Source organism: Babylonia areolata, chromosome 1, assembly GCF_041734735.1.
Source record: "Babylonia areolata isolate BAREFJ2019XMU chromosome 1, ASM4173473v1, whole genome shotgun sequence".
Taxonomy (NCBI): domain Eukaryota; kingdom Metazoa; phylum Mollusca; class Gastropoda; order Neogastropoda; family Buccinidae; genus Babylonia; species Babylonia areolata.
In genome coordinates, this window is record NC_134876.1 from 14,696,269 (window position 1) to 14,713,768 (window position 17,500).

General features: G+C 44.4%; 1 protein-coding gene across 1 annotated transcript in view; it reads right to left on the bottom strand.

Moving 5' to 3' along the window:
- LOC143294629 (uncharacterized) overlaps positions 1-17,500 on the bottom strand; it is a 105,966-nt gene that overhangs the window by 79,095 nt on the left and 9,371 nt on the right. Inside the window, exons 3-4 of the mRNA XM_076606009.1 lie at positions 11,466-11,531; positions 10,361-10,512 (exon numbers count right to left, since the gene is read on the bottom strand). Coding sequence (XP_076462124.1) covers positions 10,361-10,512; positions 11,466-11,531 — 218 coding nt within the window. The remainder of the gene's footprint in view (positions 1-10,360; positions 10,513-11,465; positions 11,532-17,500) is intronic.

A 17,500-nucleotide genomic window follows, 5' to 3' on the forward strand; every position in this document is an offset into this window, starting at 1 on the left:
CGAACTTGATCGTCGGCTTGCGTATACACACGATGGGGGTTCAGGCACTAGCAGGTCTGCATATATGTTGACCTGGGAGATCGGAAAAATCTCCACCCTTCACCCACCAGGCGCTGTTACCGAGATTCGAACCCGGGATCCTCAGATTGAAAGTCCAACGTTTTAACCACTCGGCTATTGCGCCCGTCATTAGTAACCAGTACGAAATAAGCAGTTTCTTTGCCTTTGTGTCTTTGAAAACGTTAAAGTCAGGAATCTTGGTCAAGGTTAAAATGGCGAGTTGTTTCAGTCATTCAGACCACAACTGACGTACGCGCGAAAGTGGGCAGACCAAAATCCTTGACGTTACAAAGGCATGACATCTGAAAATAATAAGCGATGCATATATTTGTTTCATCGAAGTCAGGTACATTTAATCAATACGTCCACTAAGTCGTCCCAGAATTGACTCAAAGATTTGAATTATTAAAAAAAAAATAAAAAAAAAAAAAAAATCACCGTTCAGATCCTGACAGACAAACATACATTTTACGGCTCCGCCAATCGTAAAATTATTTTTGCTGTTCTTTTAAACTGGATATTTCTATAAACAAAAAGAAAGGAAGTGAAGAAGAACGGAGAGTGGGAAAGAGAGCCTGATTGCAAAAAACAAAAACAAAAAAACAAACCAAAATAAACAAAACAAAAACAAACAAAACAAAAAACCCCCCAAAATAAACAAAACAAAAACAAACGAAACAAAACAAACAAACAAACAAACAAACAAAAAAAAACCCTCAAAAACTGCTTAAACCGAACTGCTCTGTCGCTGCTAATATCCATTCAATGAAGACTGATATACTTTCCAAAGTAGCCAAGATAGACCAAGAAAACATGAACCAAACAAAACAACGTGCTGACTGTCGATCACAAAAAGTATACAAGGTCTGCCCACTGCACGCTTGGATGGGTCTGCTCGTGCTTTTTATTTTATTTTATTTCATTTTTTTAATTGCATTTTTTCTCTTTTTCTACTTCTTATTTTCTATTCTTTTTGTCGTTTCTGTCAAAGACACGTAACTCTGGTTGCCGACGTGGTGGGTCCTTGCGCCCCTTGGCCATCAGTGCCACAGTGTCTGCGCCCGATCACAGGCCGGCAGGCAGGCATCACATCACCACCACGCAGTGTATCCGGAGCGCTGCGCTACAGGAAGACCCCAAGCGTGTCCGTGTTCCGCCGCCTGGAAGTAATGGGAAGCAGCGTCGCTTCACCGGGGACTGCTACAAATAAGACAGGCAGCCATCCACTATGTCAGCAGGCTGTGAGCACTGAGGTGTGTAGCTACATACATCTCGGTGGCTGTGGGCCGTGAGTAAAGGGCAGATTGCCGGGCAGAGGGCTGTGAGGCGTGTCAATGATGATGCCCTACCCTTCCTTTCCCCCCTCCCTCTGTACACTTGACACTGCTCACGAAGTAACCAGTCCTCCCACCCCTCCCTGAACTGGTCCAGTGGTCAGTGACACAGGTTGGGAGGACAACTAAACGGGTTCGAGTCCCCACCGTCAGAGCAGATGAAAGCTTCTGTCATCCAGCCAGGTGAGTTCTGGTTCCAAGTTCATCCCCGAAGAAGATTATCAGCGCCAGCCATTGTCTCGCAAGGCGGGTGGAGGCCACTACTGCCACTGGTTACCATACAGCGGTGCACTGGTGCCGTGTTTTAATAACAAGATTACCACGTCTATGGCTCTGTACATGGCGGGGTGAAGACGACCACACACGTAGAAACCCACAAGGCGAAACACGTGAACGCGGCCATTGAACGAAGAAGAAGAAGAAGAAAGAGGTGACTAACAACTCTCTTCACACTCACTGAGCTAATTTACTTGGGTCCAAGAACCCGTGACGACCGCAGAACAACTGCTGATTGGTGCACTGGCTGCAGCAGAGCTTCCCTATCCATTCACCCCAGAGTGAACTTACCCCTTTCTGTTTCAGAGTTTCTTCATATCGTGCGTCTCGCTTTCCTCAGATCAATCCGTCTCAACTGTGGTGCAGGATGCCAATGTTAATGACTTTAATCAAAAGAACTGAAACTGAATCAAAAGCCCCATGAAAGGCGAGCACGCGCACTCACTCTCTCTGTGTGTGTGTCTCTCTAACTATCTGTCTGTCACTCTTTCTGAAGATGAACAACATTAATTTTTGTCATGTGCTGTCCAGCTCTTGGTGAAATATGGCATACAATATTCCTTTCGAGTATTACCAATATCCATGCGCCTTTAAACTAAATATTCTGATGCCAGACTCTTATCAAAGTGACGTGCGAAATACTTAATTATTTTTCTTATCTAAAGCATCCTCTCTCTCCCCCCCCCCTCTCTCTTATACAAACACATGCGCGTGATCTCCCACACCGCAATCCACCTTACCATACATACAACAACAACAACAACAAATCTTTCTCCAGAAAACAGTAAATTCTTAGACAATCGGGATGGCTGTATTAGACAAACGACTCACGTAATTCAATCTTTCTCCAGAAAACAGTAAATTCTTAGACAATCGGGATGGCTGTATTAGACAAACGACTCACGTAATTCAATCTTTCTCCAGAAAACAGTAAATTCTTAGACAATCGGGATGGCTGTATTAGACAAACGACTCACGTAATTCAAACAATAATAATTATGGAAAAACACAACAACAACAGCAAACCAAAAACAAGCAAACAAACGAACAACCAAACAACCACTCCTTTCAACAAATTAAACAGAGCAAACAGCAAGAGGCAGTCGTGCACACATCTCACTTGCTACCAACCAGAGGCCTCCTTTGTGGCAGTGACCAGCCGCCTGCATTCAGACCGTCACGTCTTGAGGACAGACCCAACAAAAGCCAAAAAGGGATACTACTGAGAAATAAACAGCTGGTTAATATGGGGCAGGCTGGCCATTCTTTGACAGTTCAATAGGCCGATAGCCATATTCTCATTCGTAATCGAAAATGATTGTGTTTTTACTGCTTTTTGTTGTTGTTGTCGTTGTTGTCAAGTTTTACTTTGTTGTTGTCAAGTCTGAGTGAGTGAGTGAGTGAGTGAGTGAGTGAGAGTGTGTGTGTGTGTGTGTGTGTGTGTGTGTGTGTGTGTGTGAGAGAGAGAGAGAGAGAGAGAGAGAGAGAGAGAGCGCACACTTGACGCACGCGTGAACACAGCTAAACATAAGCATGCACAAATGCAAGCGAACACACACACACACACTCACACGCACGCACGCACGCACAGAGAGAGAGAGAGAGAGAGAGAGAGAGACAGACAGACAGACAGAGAGAAAGAGATGTACAAAGATCATACATTAATTAGTTCCTATCGTATTTCCTTTCAACAACATATTTCTTCGCCATGTATTCGTTGTATTTTTAACGCCGTCCTTCACGGGCAGCTTTTTGGGAACTACGGTTGGATTTCTCCCGCTGAACTGAGAGCAAAATTGCACGACTGAGGTGTCTCCAGGTCACTTTCTGTGGAGAACGGTTCACTGCAAATGGCGAGACATCCAAGGGGAACGAAACAGCACTGAGTCACATCAGGCACAACGAATGGCTTCGTTCTTAGGAAAGACTTCTAAACGGCCACGTGTTTGCTGTGTCAGAAGGTTCGAACCCTCTTTTCTGACCCCCATCCTCCACACATCCTTCTATCACCCCCTTTCCCCTAAATTCTCTCTCTTTTTTTTCTCTTCTTTTTTTTTTTAAGCGTCTTCGTTAAGTCACTTTTTATTACAGAAAAGTTGTTTAATCGCTCACTTTGATGTTCCATATGCATAAACTAACGCGCTGGTTCGCGCGCGCGCACACACACACACACATACACACACTAACACACATAGCGATAGAGGGAGAGAGAGAGAGAGAGAGAGAGAGAGAGAGAGAGAGAGAGAGAGAGAGAGAGAGAGAGAGAGAGAGAGAGAGAGAGAGAGAGAGAGAGAGAGAGAGATGTAAACAATTACCACATCCATACCATGCGTTAGTGTTCACACGCACATCCCCTGATTCTGTTTTCTACCATCTGGCTCAGACTACCCACTCCTCAGACACAGACACCTCCTTCTATATCCTGTACTGGTCGTTTCTCCCTCCCCAAACACTCCCACCCCCTAAAACACACACACACACACACACACACACACACACACACACATTGCAGAGAGTACACAACGCACAGCTGCATGGATGAGCGGCAAAAGCACCGGCAGAGGTTGCAAAGGGAAAACAGATGGGGCGACACTGTACGGTCTTCCATTGCCGAGAGGGCCAGCAGAGTCACTGCGTCAGCTTTGGAAGCAAAAGGGTCCGGTTTCCAACGAACAATCTCTATCCTCTTTCCCACCATAACACCTTGGGTTGGTGGTCTGGATGCAAGTCTTTTAGATAAGACCATGGACCAAGATCGAGCGATCAGTATACACACACACGCACACACACACGCACACACACACACCACGCAAATGCTTACACACAAGCACGATTTGTGGACAAATTGTGTGAACAATGTGATTATATAGTATATATATATATATATATATATATATATATATATATATATATATATATTCATTTATTTATTAATTAAACAAGTTTAACCAATGAGCGCAGGAAATAAGCAGATCCGTCAACTGGCGAAAATAAAAATAAAATCAAGCTTGTTATATAAACACTAGGAAAATCTAGTTTGAAAAGTAAATGATATTGTCAAAATTTGAATTCAGTCGATACACGGTCCCATAGCCACGGCTTTACGGCCATCGTGCACTGAAGTCATTATTACCTGGTGTGTGCAGGGCTGAGGGCTGGGCATAGGAAGGAAGGCGGGCGCTGCCCAGTCCTCTCCTTCCATCCGTGGACGTGATGGGTGGGTGTCGACATTTAATCAGTCTCGAGAGCGCAACTGGGTATTTAGCTAATGTGATGTCTGTCCGCGTAAGATATGGAGACTGGATCTCTGTATCTCTGTCCCTTGGGTATACACGTAGTTCCGAAACGAGATGGGTGTCGAGATATATCTTAAGTCGAGCGTAATTGGATACGGCTAGCTCTAAACTAATCTCTTGCCGCGGGAGATACGGGATTTGGACCTCTGTCCTTGGGTATAATTATATGTCTGCACAAGATTTCTTCCTTCTTCTCTCTCTCTCTCTCTGTCTGTGAGTGTGTGTGTTATTCTTATTCTTGTTGGTTATCTAAGAGAGAGAGAGAGAGAGAGAGAGAGAGAGAGAGACAGAGACAGAGAGAGAGAGAGAGAGAGAGAGAGAGAGAGAGAGAGAGAGAGAGAGAGAGTTCTGTGTAAGCCGTTGCAAATCTTCAAATCCATCTGTGTCGAGTTGGTCTTGCAAGATATATCTACATCATTGCATTGTGAGAGGTCTGTCTCAGAAGATATAACTTAGTCCTATTGGTCAACGCAATGTATACATACATACATACACACACACACACACACACATACACACACACATATATATATATATATATATATATATATATATATATATATATATGTGTGTGTGTGTGTGTGTGTGTGTGTGTTCAATATAGACCAATATAAGATCTCCGAGTACTCAGTCAAGGAAATACCCCTGAAATGTTTCCATCGTAAGAAAACACACAAAAAAAGAAGACTCAGAGAAAACTGACAAGACAAAGAGGAGGGCAACACAACATCACCATTCGTACAGTTCGCGTCTGCACCAGCAACAAAGAGAGACGTGCCGCACGAGACGACTACTATAATAAACCAGCACAGCACGTGCGGGCTAACACATACAGTGCACTAATGGGACCCAGACGGAGCCCATATGGCACACCTCCTACCCCCTGACCCCCCCCCCCCCTTACCTCCCCTCACGTGGCAATAGGTCTGCACCCTACAGCCTGTTGTTTTTAGTTTTCCCTGGCTGCTCTTGCTTGAATGCTGGCCCCGCACAACTGTCGGCATTTCTCGGTGTGTTGTGTTATTAATAACATTTGTAATTGTGCATATGCCGTTCAGAAATGCGGTAAGACGTGATGCGCGTGTATAAACAAAGGTAGCGCCGACGACGGAGGGTCTGCTCTGCTCGCGTGTGCATTCACAGTCAGACAGGACAGGTGCGCCGCGCGCCACCACACACATACGTACGCACGTGTACACAAAACACATGCAGACCCTATCGGTATACTGGTTTCCCCGCGTGCATGAATAAACGTGTATTGAAACATGGAGGCGCGAATCAATATTCTGAAACACACATAACGCTTTTAATCAGTTGTACAACGACGCGCTTTTATTCATGTATGTACGTAAGCACGCACTGATGCACATGGAGAGAGAGAGGGAGAGGGTGGAGAGAGAGAGAGAGAGAGAGAGAGAGAGAGAGAGAGAGAGAGAGAGAGAGAGAGAGAGAGAATGAATGAATGAATGAACGAATGATTTATTCATTTATAGGCCATTGCCTCTTATGAAAGGGTGTCACAAATTCTTCGTAGACAGCGCATCGTGCATTGTGATTAATACATATGTTCAGCTAACATAAAATATCATACCTGCTTTCAGGTAACATACCCTCACCTAAGTAATACATAATACACATCATGAAACATATTGTATTCAACTGACATTTATACACCTAAACAATATATGATACACGCAAAATAATATCTTATACATGCGTGGTTAACAGCGCTCAGTTAAGTTATACACATTGTCCGTATGTAAGTAGTTATTGAATACACTAAGACCTAAGAACAGATCGGAGCTTTCTGATAGTTTGTTCATGGGCTGATGCCATAAGTGACGACAATCTAAACTGACTTGGGAACTTACATATTTCAATGGTATGTACTGTACTCTTAAATCATACAAGACTGACAGGACAAGATAGAACAAAGTACACCCCATTTTCTTTCTCCATCTGGCAAAGTGGACATAATACATCAGCCTCATTGTGCGTTCTATAACGATAACTATGTTCAGCAATGTCGGAAATGCCCAGTCTGAATCTTGTCATTGTATACCTTAAATGTCTCTCTTGATGCATTAGTAAATATGTTTTGATATCAGGTATAGTACAAAAGTTCTATAAACATTAAATCTTTCACTATTGTTTATTGAGAGAGAGAGAGAGAGAGAGAGAGAGAGACGGAGAAAGAGAGATAGCGACAGATACAGACATAGACACTGACACAGACAGATAAAAACACAGAAAGAAAAGCCAAGCCAAGCAACACAATCATAAGAAAGGGAGATAAGGTCAGTCATCTTTGAATCGTCTGATCAATGAAGAATAATCGACATAATCATGAGCCATGCTACGGCAACAATATTGCCCTCAACCTTACCATGTGTCCATCCCCCCCCCCCCCCCACATCCTCCCTCCTTCCCTGTGCGCCAGGTGTGCGTGTTAGCAGTAACAAGACCTGACTGATGTGCAGTAAGTCAGGCCATCTGTAGCCTCGCCCTCAACCAGGATTATGTGGGCTACTACTACCACTCCACTGGAGTGCCTGGCTCTCAAACGTGCACTCTTCATGCCAGCACTATCATCCCCACGTGTATGAATAATTATTAGCACGCGCGCACATACAGTCGCACAAGCATGCAGGCTATTCCCCCCCCCCAACCCCCTCCCAACACACACACACACACACACACGGTTCAAGATTTCTTCTTTCACTCTGTGACCACAAGAAATGACAACAGAACGCACACACACACACACACACACGCGCGCGCGCGCTGACACACACACACACGCACACACACACCAATGGATTACGAGGGCGCGAAGCCTAATATATCCGCACATGCATGTACATACAGACAAAACAAACACGCACAAACGCCTCACACACTCATACTGGAGGGTATAAACTCGCTCAGATATGCACACGCGCATGTATCATCTATGTCAGTTAGTTAATCTCTCTCTCTCTCACTCTTTCTCTCTCTCTTACATATATTTAACAGACAGAAATGAAGACACGAAGGTGTCACGCCACTCGAGAAACCAACGAAAGTGTTGAAGGGTTGTAACAGGATACAGGCACATAGCTTCAAAGCTTCATGAATGAAAGCATTCAGTCAAAAACCACTTCACTTCACTGTCACCTCTGAACAGCGATCTTTTATGATGCCGGTGACCCACTGAGGACACTGCAGCCAAGGTCGTCATTTACCCCCCCCCCCCCCCACGCCCCCCTACACACTGATACACAGACACAGAGCCACACACACACACACACACACACACACATGGGCAGTTCAACACTCACACACACTCTCTCGCGCAAACCCACCCACCTTCCTGCACCCAGATCCTACCCATATCCTTCCCATGTGTCTGTGCAGTGGCAATAAACCATCTGAACTTCTCTCTCACACATAAACACACACGGACACACACACGGACACACACACGGACACACACAAACACACACACACACGGGGACACACCACTGAGCTGAATGGGACTATTGAGCTCGATGGGACACACAAAGACACACACACACAAACACACGCACACAGACACACACACACACACAAATACGCACACACTCACACAAACACACACATCTTGCACGCAGAGCCACACACTACCCGAGATCCCACGCGATTCCCAGTCGATACCGCAGCCAGAAATCAATGAAAAGTAATCAAAGGAGACTACGACCATTACATGATTGATGATGAAAGACCAGAGAAACTGCCTCACACCGCTGTGACCTGTGCGTCAAATCACACATACCACTCGTGAGTCTGTGTGTGTGTGTGTGTGTGTGTGTGTGTGTGTGTGTGTGACTGTCATTCTGTATGTTTGGATGTGCATACGTGTGGGTGTGTGGGTGTGCATGCACGCCCCCGCACATGTGTACGTGCGTGCGTGTGTCTTGTGTGGTGTATGTATGTATTTGTGTGCGTGAGTGCGAGTATGGGTCTGTGTGGGTGTGTGGGTGTCATAAGGAAGATAGAACGTGCTGCTATGAGAGAGTGAGAGGAAAGAGAGTGACACAAAAAATGAGAGAGATAGAGAGAGAGATAATGGTTTATTCATAAATTTGCCATAGCCCCTCATGAAGGGGTATGAGAGAGAGAGAGAGAGAGAGAGAGAGAGAGAGAGAGAGAGAGAGAGAGAGAGAGAATGGTTTATTCATAAATAGGCCATAGCCCCTCATGAAGGGGTATGAGAGAGAGAGAGAGAGAATGATTTACTCATATATAGACCATAGCCCCTCATGAAGGGGTATGAGATAGAGAGAGAGAGAGAGAGAGAGAGAGAGAGAGAGAGAAGGGGGGTGGGGGGTGGGGGGGGGTGGAGATGACAGATAGCCACAGACAGAAACAGGTAAGTTAGTGAGAGAAGGGAACGTGATCGGTGAGAAGAAAACACGAAGGTGATAGTAACGACGAAAGATAGAAAGATAGCTGACAATGATGACAGTGATCAGCAACAAGTTGAAGAAAAATAGATGAGAAAGTGGAAAAAGGAGAAGAAGGAAAAGGCTAAATAAATAATCAAGACGTGGAGAACCGAGAAGACTGAAGACGAAGACGAAAAAGAACATAAACTTAACCATTCAATCACTCACTCACTGACTATGCCCGTACGCGCATATTGTCACACAGACACACACACACAGAGTCGGAAGAAGGAGGAGAGAGGAAAAAGAGATAAGACAGACAGACAGACAGACGGACAGGTAGCCAGGCAGACAGACAGACAGTAAGTTTGCCCTTCTGAACGACATTTTCCAAAGGCAAAGGTGTATCCTTTGTGGAGTGGTCTAAATATCACACAACCACTCACTCCATCAACATAATCATGCTGCCACAATAACACAGCAAGGACAGTGAAACATCCGATAACGACCACCATCGTCATCAACTCAACCAGAAAGGACAAGACGACAACATCAATCTCACCGATGACGTCAACAACAACAAGGCAACTTCAAAGACGACTGTTCTCAATACTGTCACCACCATCACTAAATCAAACCCCTAGGTGTCTGCCACATCCACATCAGCAAAAAAGGTAAGTGAACGTGAACAAGAAAAGGAAGAAGAGAAAAAAGAGGACGAGAAAAAGAAGAATGCGCAGAAGAAGAAAAAAAAGAAGGAGGAGGAGGAGGAGCAGAAAAATAAAAACAAAAGAAAAAAGAAAGGAAGAAAGAAAGAAAGGAAGAAAGAAACAAAACAAAAATAAAAAACAAAACAACAACAACAAAAAACAACACCACTCACACAAAAACTCAAACAAACAAGTAAACAAACAAACAACAAAAAACAAACAGTAATCACCAGACATACAAACAAACAGACAAACGAGAACATTCCGTTCTTTCTCACCACTGGATCTCCTCTTTGGAGTCGGCCTTGATGTACTCAGTTTTCTCCGGGGTCACAACTGCCAGGGAGTTGCAGTGTGAGGTGGTCACCTCAGCCTCCAAAATGTCCGTGCACTTGTTCATGTCCAAAGAGCCCTGGGGCACCGTGTCCATCTGGGTGTCACACACACACACACACACACAACCGTCTCAAATAACATTTTGTGAAGAGACGCTACTACGACTACAACCACCACCACCACCACCACCGCTACTACTACTACTTCTGTTGCTGCTGCTACTATTACTACTACACGCAAAAACACATACACACATGCACATCATTTCATCAACTTACCTATCCACACGAGTTTAACATCCTTCGATAAATTCAGTGACGATAAATGTATGTGAAAAGAGGCAAGGGAAAGGTGAGATGGAGATACGGAGAACGAAGAGAGAGAGGAGAGCAAGAGAGAGAACAGAGAGAGAGAGAGAGAGAGAGGGGGGGGGGGGGAAGAGAGGGAGGAAAAACACAGAGAGAGACAGAGACACATATGACGGGGAGGGGGGTTAGGGTGGGGAGCGGGGGGCTGGGGGGGGGGGGTATACAAACAGACAGACATCATGGCCTGTCGACCAAAATTCTCTACCACCCCTCTCCTCACTCCATAAACAAGGGATGAACGCAAAAATAAAATATGAATATATGCACATTTACACCCGCGATTCGTGACTTTATTTCACACACATTGCAGGATTCCACTTCAAGTAATTCATTTCTTAAAAAACGATTCATGCAGTTATAAAAACTACAAAACGAAAAAATTGGAAAATATACACATTTACCCCCCGTTTCGCGACTTTATTTCACACTCACTACAGAATTCAACTTCAAGTAATTCATTTCTTAAATTATGATTCATTACGATTCAAACAGTTATAAAAAAAAAAAAAAAAAAAAAAAAAAAAAAAAATCAAGACGTTCCTGAAACTGTTTTCAAGCACTGAAAAAACCACAACCGTGGGAATATAGATGCTGGTTCAAATGCGGAACATAACAACATTGTTGGAACAGTTAAATTAAAATAAACCACCAACAAAACAAAACAGAAAGTCCGACTTACATGGTCATCGACGCAGAAAGTGAGTTCTCCATCATCATACAGTCTGAAAAACCGTCTCTGCCATCTCTGCAATCACAACGACACCAAGGTGAATTCAAAGCGGTGTTTGAACTATACACGAAACCAGGTATTTGTTGACAAAGCTGGTAGCGTTTGATTTTTAAACAGTTGGCAATTCCAGTGATTCTGTACACAACTTTATGAAGCCAGTTTGCTACTTTATCATATATGCGCTTTGAGTCACCTTTTTGATGACGTTTCTGGTTTTGTTCCTCTGTACTAATCATTCACTCATGTGCAAAATTATGGGATGTGCTAAGCAACAGTAAGCATATGTTACTGGATTTTTTGTTATTTTGTTTTGTGCAGTTCTGTTGTGTGATAAATACTTCCAGGAAGAATTATGTGCATCACGCATATGCATATGCATATGCACATGCACTTGCACACACACACACACACACACACACGAGTACGCACGCACATACAGATGCACATATCCACACACACATGCACACAGAGAGAAAGGATTGCAAACGGACACACACACACACACACACACACACACACACACAGATCTAGACAGAGAAGCTTGAGTTGAGAGGAACTGACAAAAAAGAACCACTCTCGCCACAAACAGGTCTTTAGTTGTTGTTTTTCTTACAGTTTTCTTGACCTTTCTCTGTACTTGTCATAATGCTAAAGATGATGAGCATGGGTAGAAGGATGGCTGTCATCACGGTGATCAATGATACTGCACTTGTTTCTGTGAAGGTACGGTGCACATACCAACAACAGAAAACTTTACCTAGCAACCACACACACACACACACAGGGGTCCGTGACCGTCACCTTTCTTTGTTCATTCCATTATCACACAGCATGGTGTGTGTGGTGTGTGTGTGCGTGCGTGCGTGTGTGTGTGTGTGTGTGTGTGTGTGTGTGTGTGTGTGTGTGTGTGTGTGTGTGTGTGTGTGTGTGTGAATGTGCTTCCACGTATATTCAATAATCTTGAGTTGTCAGGGGCATTTTTACGGACAGAGGCACTAATATGCTTCTTTGCTTTCTCTGCTACTGGCACATTGTGGCGAACATGTCGCCATTCATTTTGTGCAACACGGCTCTCTCTCTCTCTCTCGTTGATGATTATTGATAGCTCGTTCGATATTGTTCACATTCCCCTTAATGAGGGGCTGAGGCCTAATGTGAATAAACCATCTTCAGTCTTTAGTCAGTCTTCTCTCTCTCTCTCTCTCTCACTTTCTCTCTCTCAACGACATCATAAAGAAATTCGAAAGAAATGCTTAATTTTCAACGGTGAAAACTTAGAGAACACGAACCTGACCAGTACGCTTTTGACAGATGATGAAGTAAGAATAAAATCACTTGCGAAATTTATCGCCCTAGCTTGGGATTGTCGGGAAAAGAAATTATCTTCGGGAGCCTTATAGTTATCGAAAAAAACACGGTTACCATGATGCCAGTTCCACAGTTTAATTCTGAATGACTTTGTAGAAAGTTGGATGGTCGAGCTTTTCTATTTTTCTTTTTAATCTTAACAATATTATGTTGCATTTTATTATTTTGTTGTTGGTGTTGTTTGTCGTTGATTTTCTTTTTACTCTTAGCAATGCGTGAATTTGTCTGTAAACGTTTTTGTCTGTAAAAGCGTTTTTGTAAAGCATCTAGAGCAGATTTCTGGATAGTGTGCTATATAAGTATCCATTACTATTATTAAACCGTCGCTGTTCTTTTGTTCATACATTGTCCCCCTTGCCAAAGGACAGTACTGTCAATGGCAATAAAACAATGTCCGTCCGTCCGCGTCTCTCTCTCAACGCAATTCTGCTGCACAGGTCCTATTCCATTTCATTCAGTCCAGCATCTCCCCTCTACCACCACACTAAAACTGTATTGCCCTTGGTGACGTTATTTTGAGGACCTGACTGGACAAAAATACAAGCTTGTGAAGCCACGTGAAGCGTCCTCACACCTAAGATACACAAAGTAAACACGGGTGCAGATTATCATATTATCTCCGCTTGTGACTTCGGCATGCGGGGGGACAAGGTCATAGCTGACAGGTATCATGTTTGTTATTGTTGAAGATCCTGAATTGATACACCTAAGTGTGGATTTAAATCAAATAGTTTTTATTTTTTTTTTTTTTATATCTGTTTTGGTGGTGACGTGTATAAGACTTGAAGGCAGAAACTACATAATAACAGCATATGTTATGGTCTCCTAAGTGGTTCGTTTGTAAGTTTGTTTTGGCATCAAACCTCAAATAATATAGCCGACTGGGATAACCATCCAAGGAAAGTGGGAGGTGGGGTGGGGTGGGTGGACCTAGCACTACACTCATATAACCAGAACAACAACATTGTAAGATGGGAAGCGAAAATGCCAGTTTTGATACTGGGTGTCTGTGTCTCGTCTCTCAACATTTTGAATACGAGAATTCTTTCTTTGATAATTACACGCCTCCACCCTCCGCGAAACAAACAATAGCTTTACACACACACACACACACACACACACACACACACACACAGAGTGAGAGAGAGAGAGAGAGAGACAGAGAGACGACGCAAGAACGTTCTATCGCTGTCCATCTTCAAGCAGTTTCGCGCTGTCAATCAACGTCAGGTCACCATGAGGTCAGAAGTACATGTTAACGCGCAAAACATAATTATTACATTGCCTCTCCTGCCCATTGACCTGTATGAGCTCCTGGCCCGATGACCGTTAATTGACTTCTAAGTCTACAGTCACAAGTACTGTACCACGTGGCGTCCGGTGGTCTACTATCATGGCTACTATCAAACCCAAGTGGCTCCGTTTGAATTTACAATTACCATAATCATTACTTAGTAGCTTCGTGGGGTCTGTCTGTCTGAAGTCATCCTCTTTTGTGCCTCCTGCTGAGCTCAGTCCTTTGATGAGCTTCCACTTCATTCCGACACAGACGTGCTGTGGGACGATCTGCACGTGTTTGCACTGCATGTGGCAGTGTGAAGGCAGCCAGCGGAGCAAACCCCAGACAGACATCAAAGGCGGTGTCCTGCAGGGGGTGTGTCCTTCATGGCGTCAGGCAGAACACAGCTCATTTCAAGGACTCACAGGAACGATATGTGTGTGCGTCAAGGCGGTGAAAGAGGATATCCCCCCCTCCCCCTTCTAGACATTCCCTCTTCTCTCTCTCTCTCTCTCTCTTCTTTTCACATGACCGAGTATCCAAGAAGACCCGCAATGCGTGAGACAAACAGCTGTGAACAGAGAAGAACCATTTGACCCCCCCTCCCCTCCCTTTAGCCCACCATTTTTCCTCTCTCTCTCTCTCTCTTCGCTCACCCTCTCCCTCACTCCTTCCTCGTCCCCCCTACCATGCAGTCAATGAGGCAGTGTATTATTCACAGTCAGGGGCACAGTTTAGGCAGCCCGTTTCCTGGAAGCCTGACAAGAGGCCGGCTGTGAGCGGCGTGAACATGCACTTGATGGTCTCTCCACACACTGCCCTCACTGACCGCCCTTCAGCTTCCAGGCCCACGTGCCAACAACGATGTTCCTTCACCCAGATGGGAATGCAGGCCAGTGTGTGTGTGTGTGTGTGTGTGTGTGTGTGTGTGTGTGTGTGTGTGTGTGTGTGTGTTGCTTAATCGAGTCATACACGGACCCTTTCACATACCAACACGAGCATGCACACGTGCCCCATCCTCCTTCTCCTCCACTGATACATGCGCTAACGTGCAGGTGTGCGTAAACACTGAAACTTTAATGAAACTGTTTCAGACCTGGTACTGCCACCCTTGCACACTGACAGCATAATTTTTGTTCTTGTTGCAAATATTCCTGAACTCTTACGCCTTTTCCATACAAACATCAGCATACATATACAAAATATAATTAAATGTACAATCACTCTCCATGTTCTCCACCGTCCCCGCCCACTTCTCTCTATCCTAGCCCTACATTCTCCTTCATATGCATGCACACGAGCTCAATGCATCAACGTCGTAATCACCGTAAAACTGATAACACCAAAATAAACAACATCATCATCACACACACATACACACACGCGCGCGCGCACCAACTCAACACTGCACACGCATTCATCATCGTCCAAATGGATGTATGGAAATACACACACACACACACAAACAAACACACACACACACACACGAGTGCGTATGTGCGTGCGTGTATACATACGTTTGTGTGAGGGGGGGAGGGGGACGTTCGAGCAAACGTGTGTGTGCTCTATCATCATCAAAATCTATCATTATTATTCCTTTCGTTCATTGTTATTTTCTCTGATTACCAGTAATTTCTGTGTCCTTGTGAGTCCAGTGACACCACTTTGTCACGTTCTGTCACAGGCATTTCTCGCCAATTGGCCCCCATACTAAAAATCTGTCATCTATTCTATGACTGCGTGTGGTTGGTATTTGGGGATGGTGGGGGTGCGTGGATGAAGGTGAAGGAGGAAGGGAGGAGCAGCAGTATTCTGTAGTATTCTACATATAAATGGTACAAGTTACAAGTGGTATGGGAGGGTGTTTTCGACCCTCAGAGAGGCCTGAGAGGCCAGCTAAAAATAAGCTTGGAGGACATCATTTTAGTCGGCTCCTCAAGTTCCTGAGGGTCGAAGACTACTTACTCTCCCACATGGCAAGCCTGCAATGGGGGCTACGCAGGGGGTAACACACTTTTGTTTGCGGATGTGTTAAAGTTTACAAAAACAAATTGAATACATACGTAAATTTTCACGAGTCTACAAAATCAAAACGAAAACTTCTCTTCATCCAGAATCAGTAGTGTATAACCTCGTAAGGGCCCCCCTACACCGGGCTGCCAATGATGCGGGGATGGTATGGACCAACAACTGTTGAGACAGTGGGCTGAGGGATCTACACGGGAAACAAGAACTTCATAAACTGAAAAGGACTACCGTGTTTTTTTTTGCTTTCCCGATCTCGAAGTCTGTTTGGGCATTGTGTTTTCTTGCCTGCGCCATTCGTGTCACGTGACTAAGCCATTCGGGTGAGAGCTTGACAGCCACGGCACAAAGTCATGACACAAATGAGCCTTTGGATTAGATGTGCAAATATTACAAATAATTCTTTCACGACTGTGTTTTTATGCTTTTTGTTTTTTGAGCACATGTTTGTATTCCACTGACCATCTGAATTGATTAAAACGTGCTACATTCAGCGTGTCAAAAACCACCACAAAAATGAATATTAAGGTGATGTGAATTCCGACATATTTTGCTGTCGCTGATCCGGTTGGTTGCTCTTTCAGAATCATTTTCGGTGTTGTTTTGACACGAAAGTCTCACAGGCATCTTTAACATGACTAAACCACACTCAACTAGTCATCATGTTTTATACTAAACAACATTATTTAAAATACTGTAATTTTCTCTGGGACTGGGCTCTGTTTTCGTGCCAGTATGAATGTCCCGGCGTGTGGGTGTGAAACCATGATGCACAGACCTGTCAATAATGGTGGAATTTCGACACCTTGCCAGCACATTCACTTCAGTTTATTCACGGGTTCATCAGTGCTACTTGCCAGGCTTTATTTTGGGTTCTGTTCCTGCCGGTTAGACGTGCATTTCAGAATCAGGTGTGTGTGTGTGTGTGTGTGTGTGTGTTGTTTCCAGTGTTACTTGCCAAGTTTCCCTTTTCTGCTGTTTCTGTGAACCTGTATTCCGCCACTGATTGGTTTTATGCAGCTCACTCTCGTCTTCACTGTCTATGTCACTCTGACAGAGGTGGGGAGGCGCCTGTTTTACTTTTCCCACACAAATATTCTCTCATGGGAATGTGAAGTAAAACATTCATGTACATTATTCTCTTTCTCTCTCTCATCCCCCCTCCACCCTCTCGGCTCTCTCTCCTCAGACACACACCAAAATGGACAGGCGAGCCACCTCTTCCTTTCTCTCACTGCACATACATGCACATGTGCGCGCGCGCGCACACACACACACACTTCCGCGCCAGCCCCCATCGCTATCTGTGTAG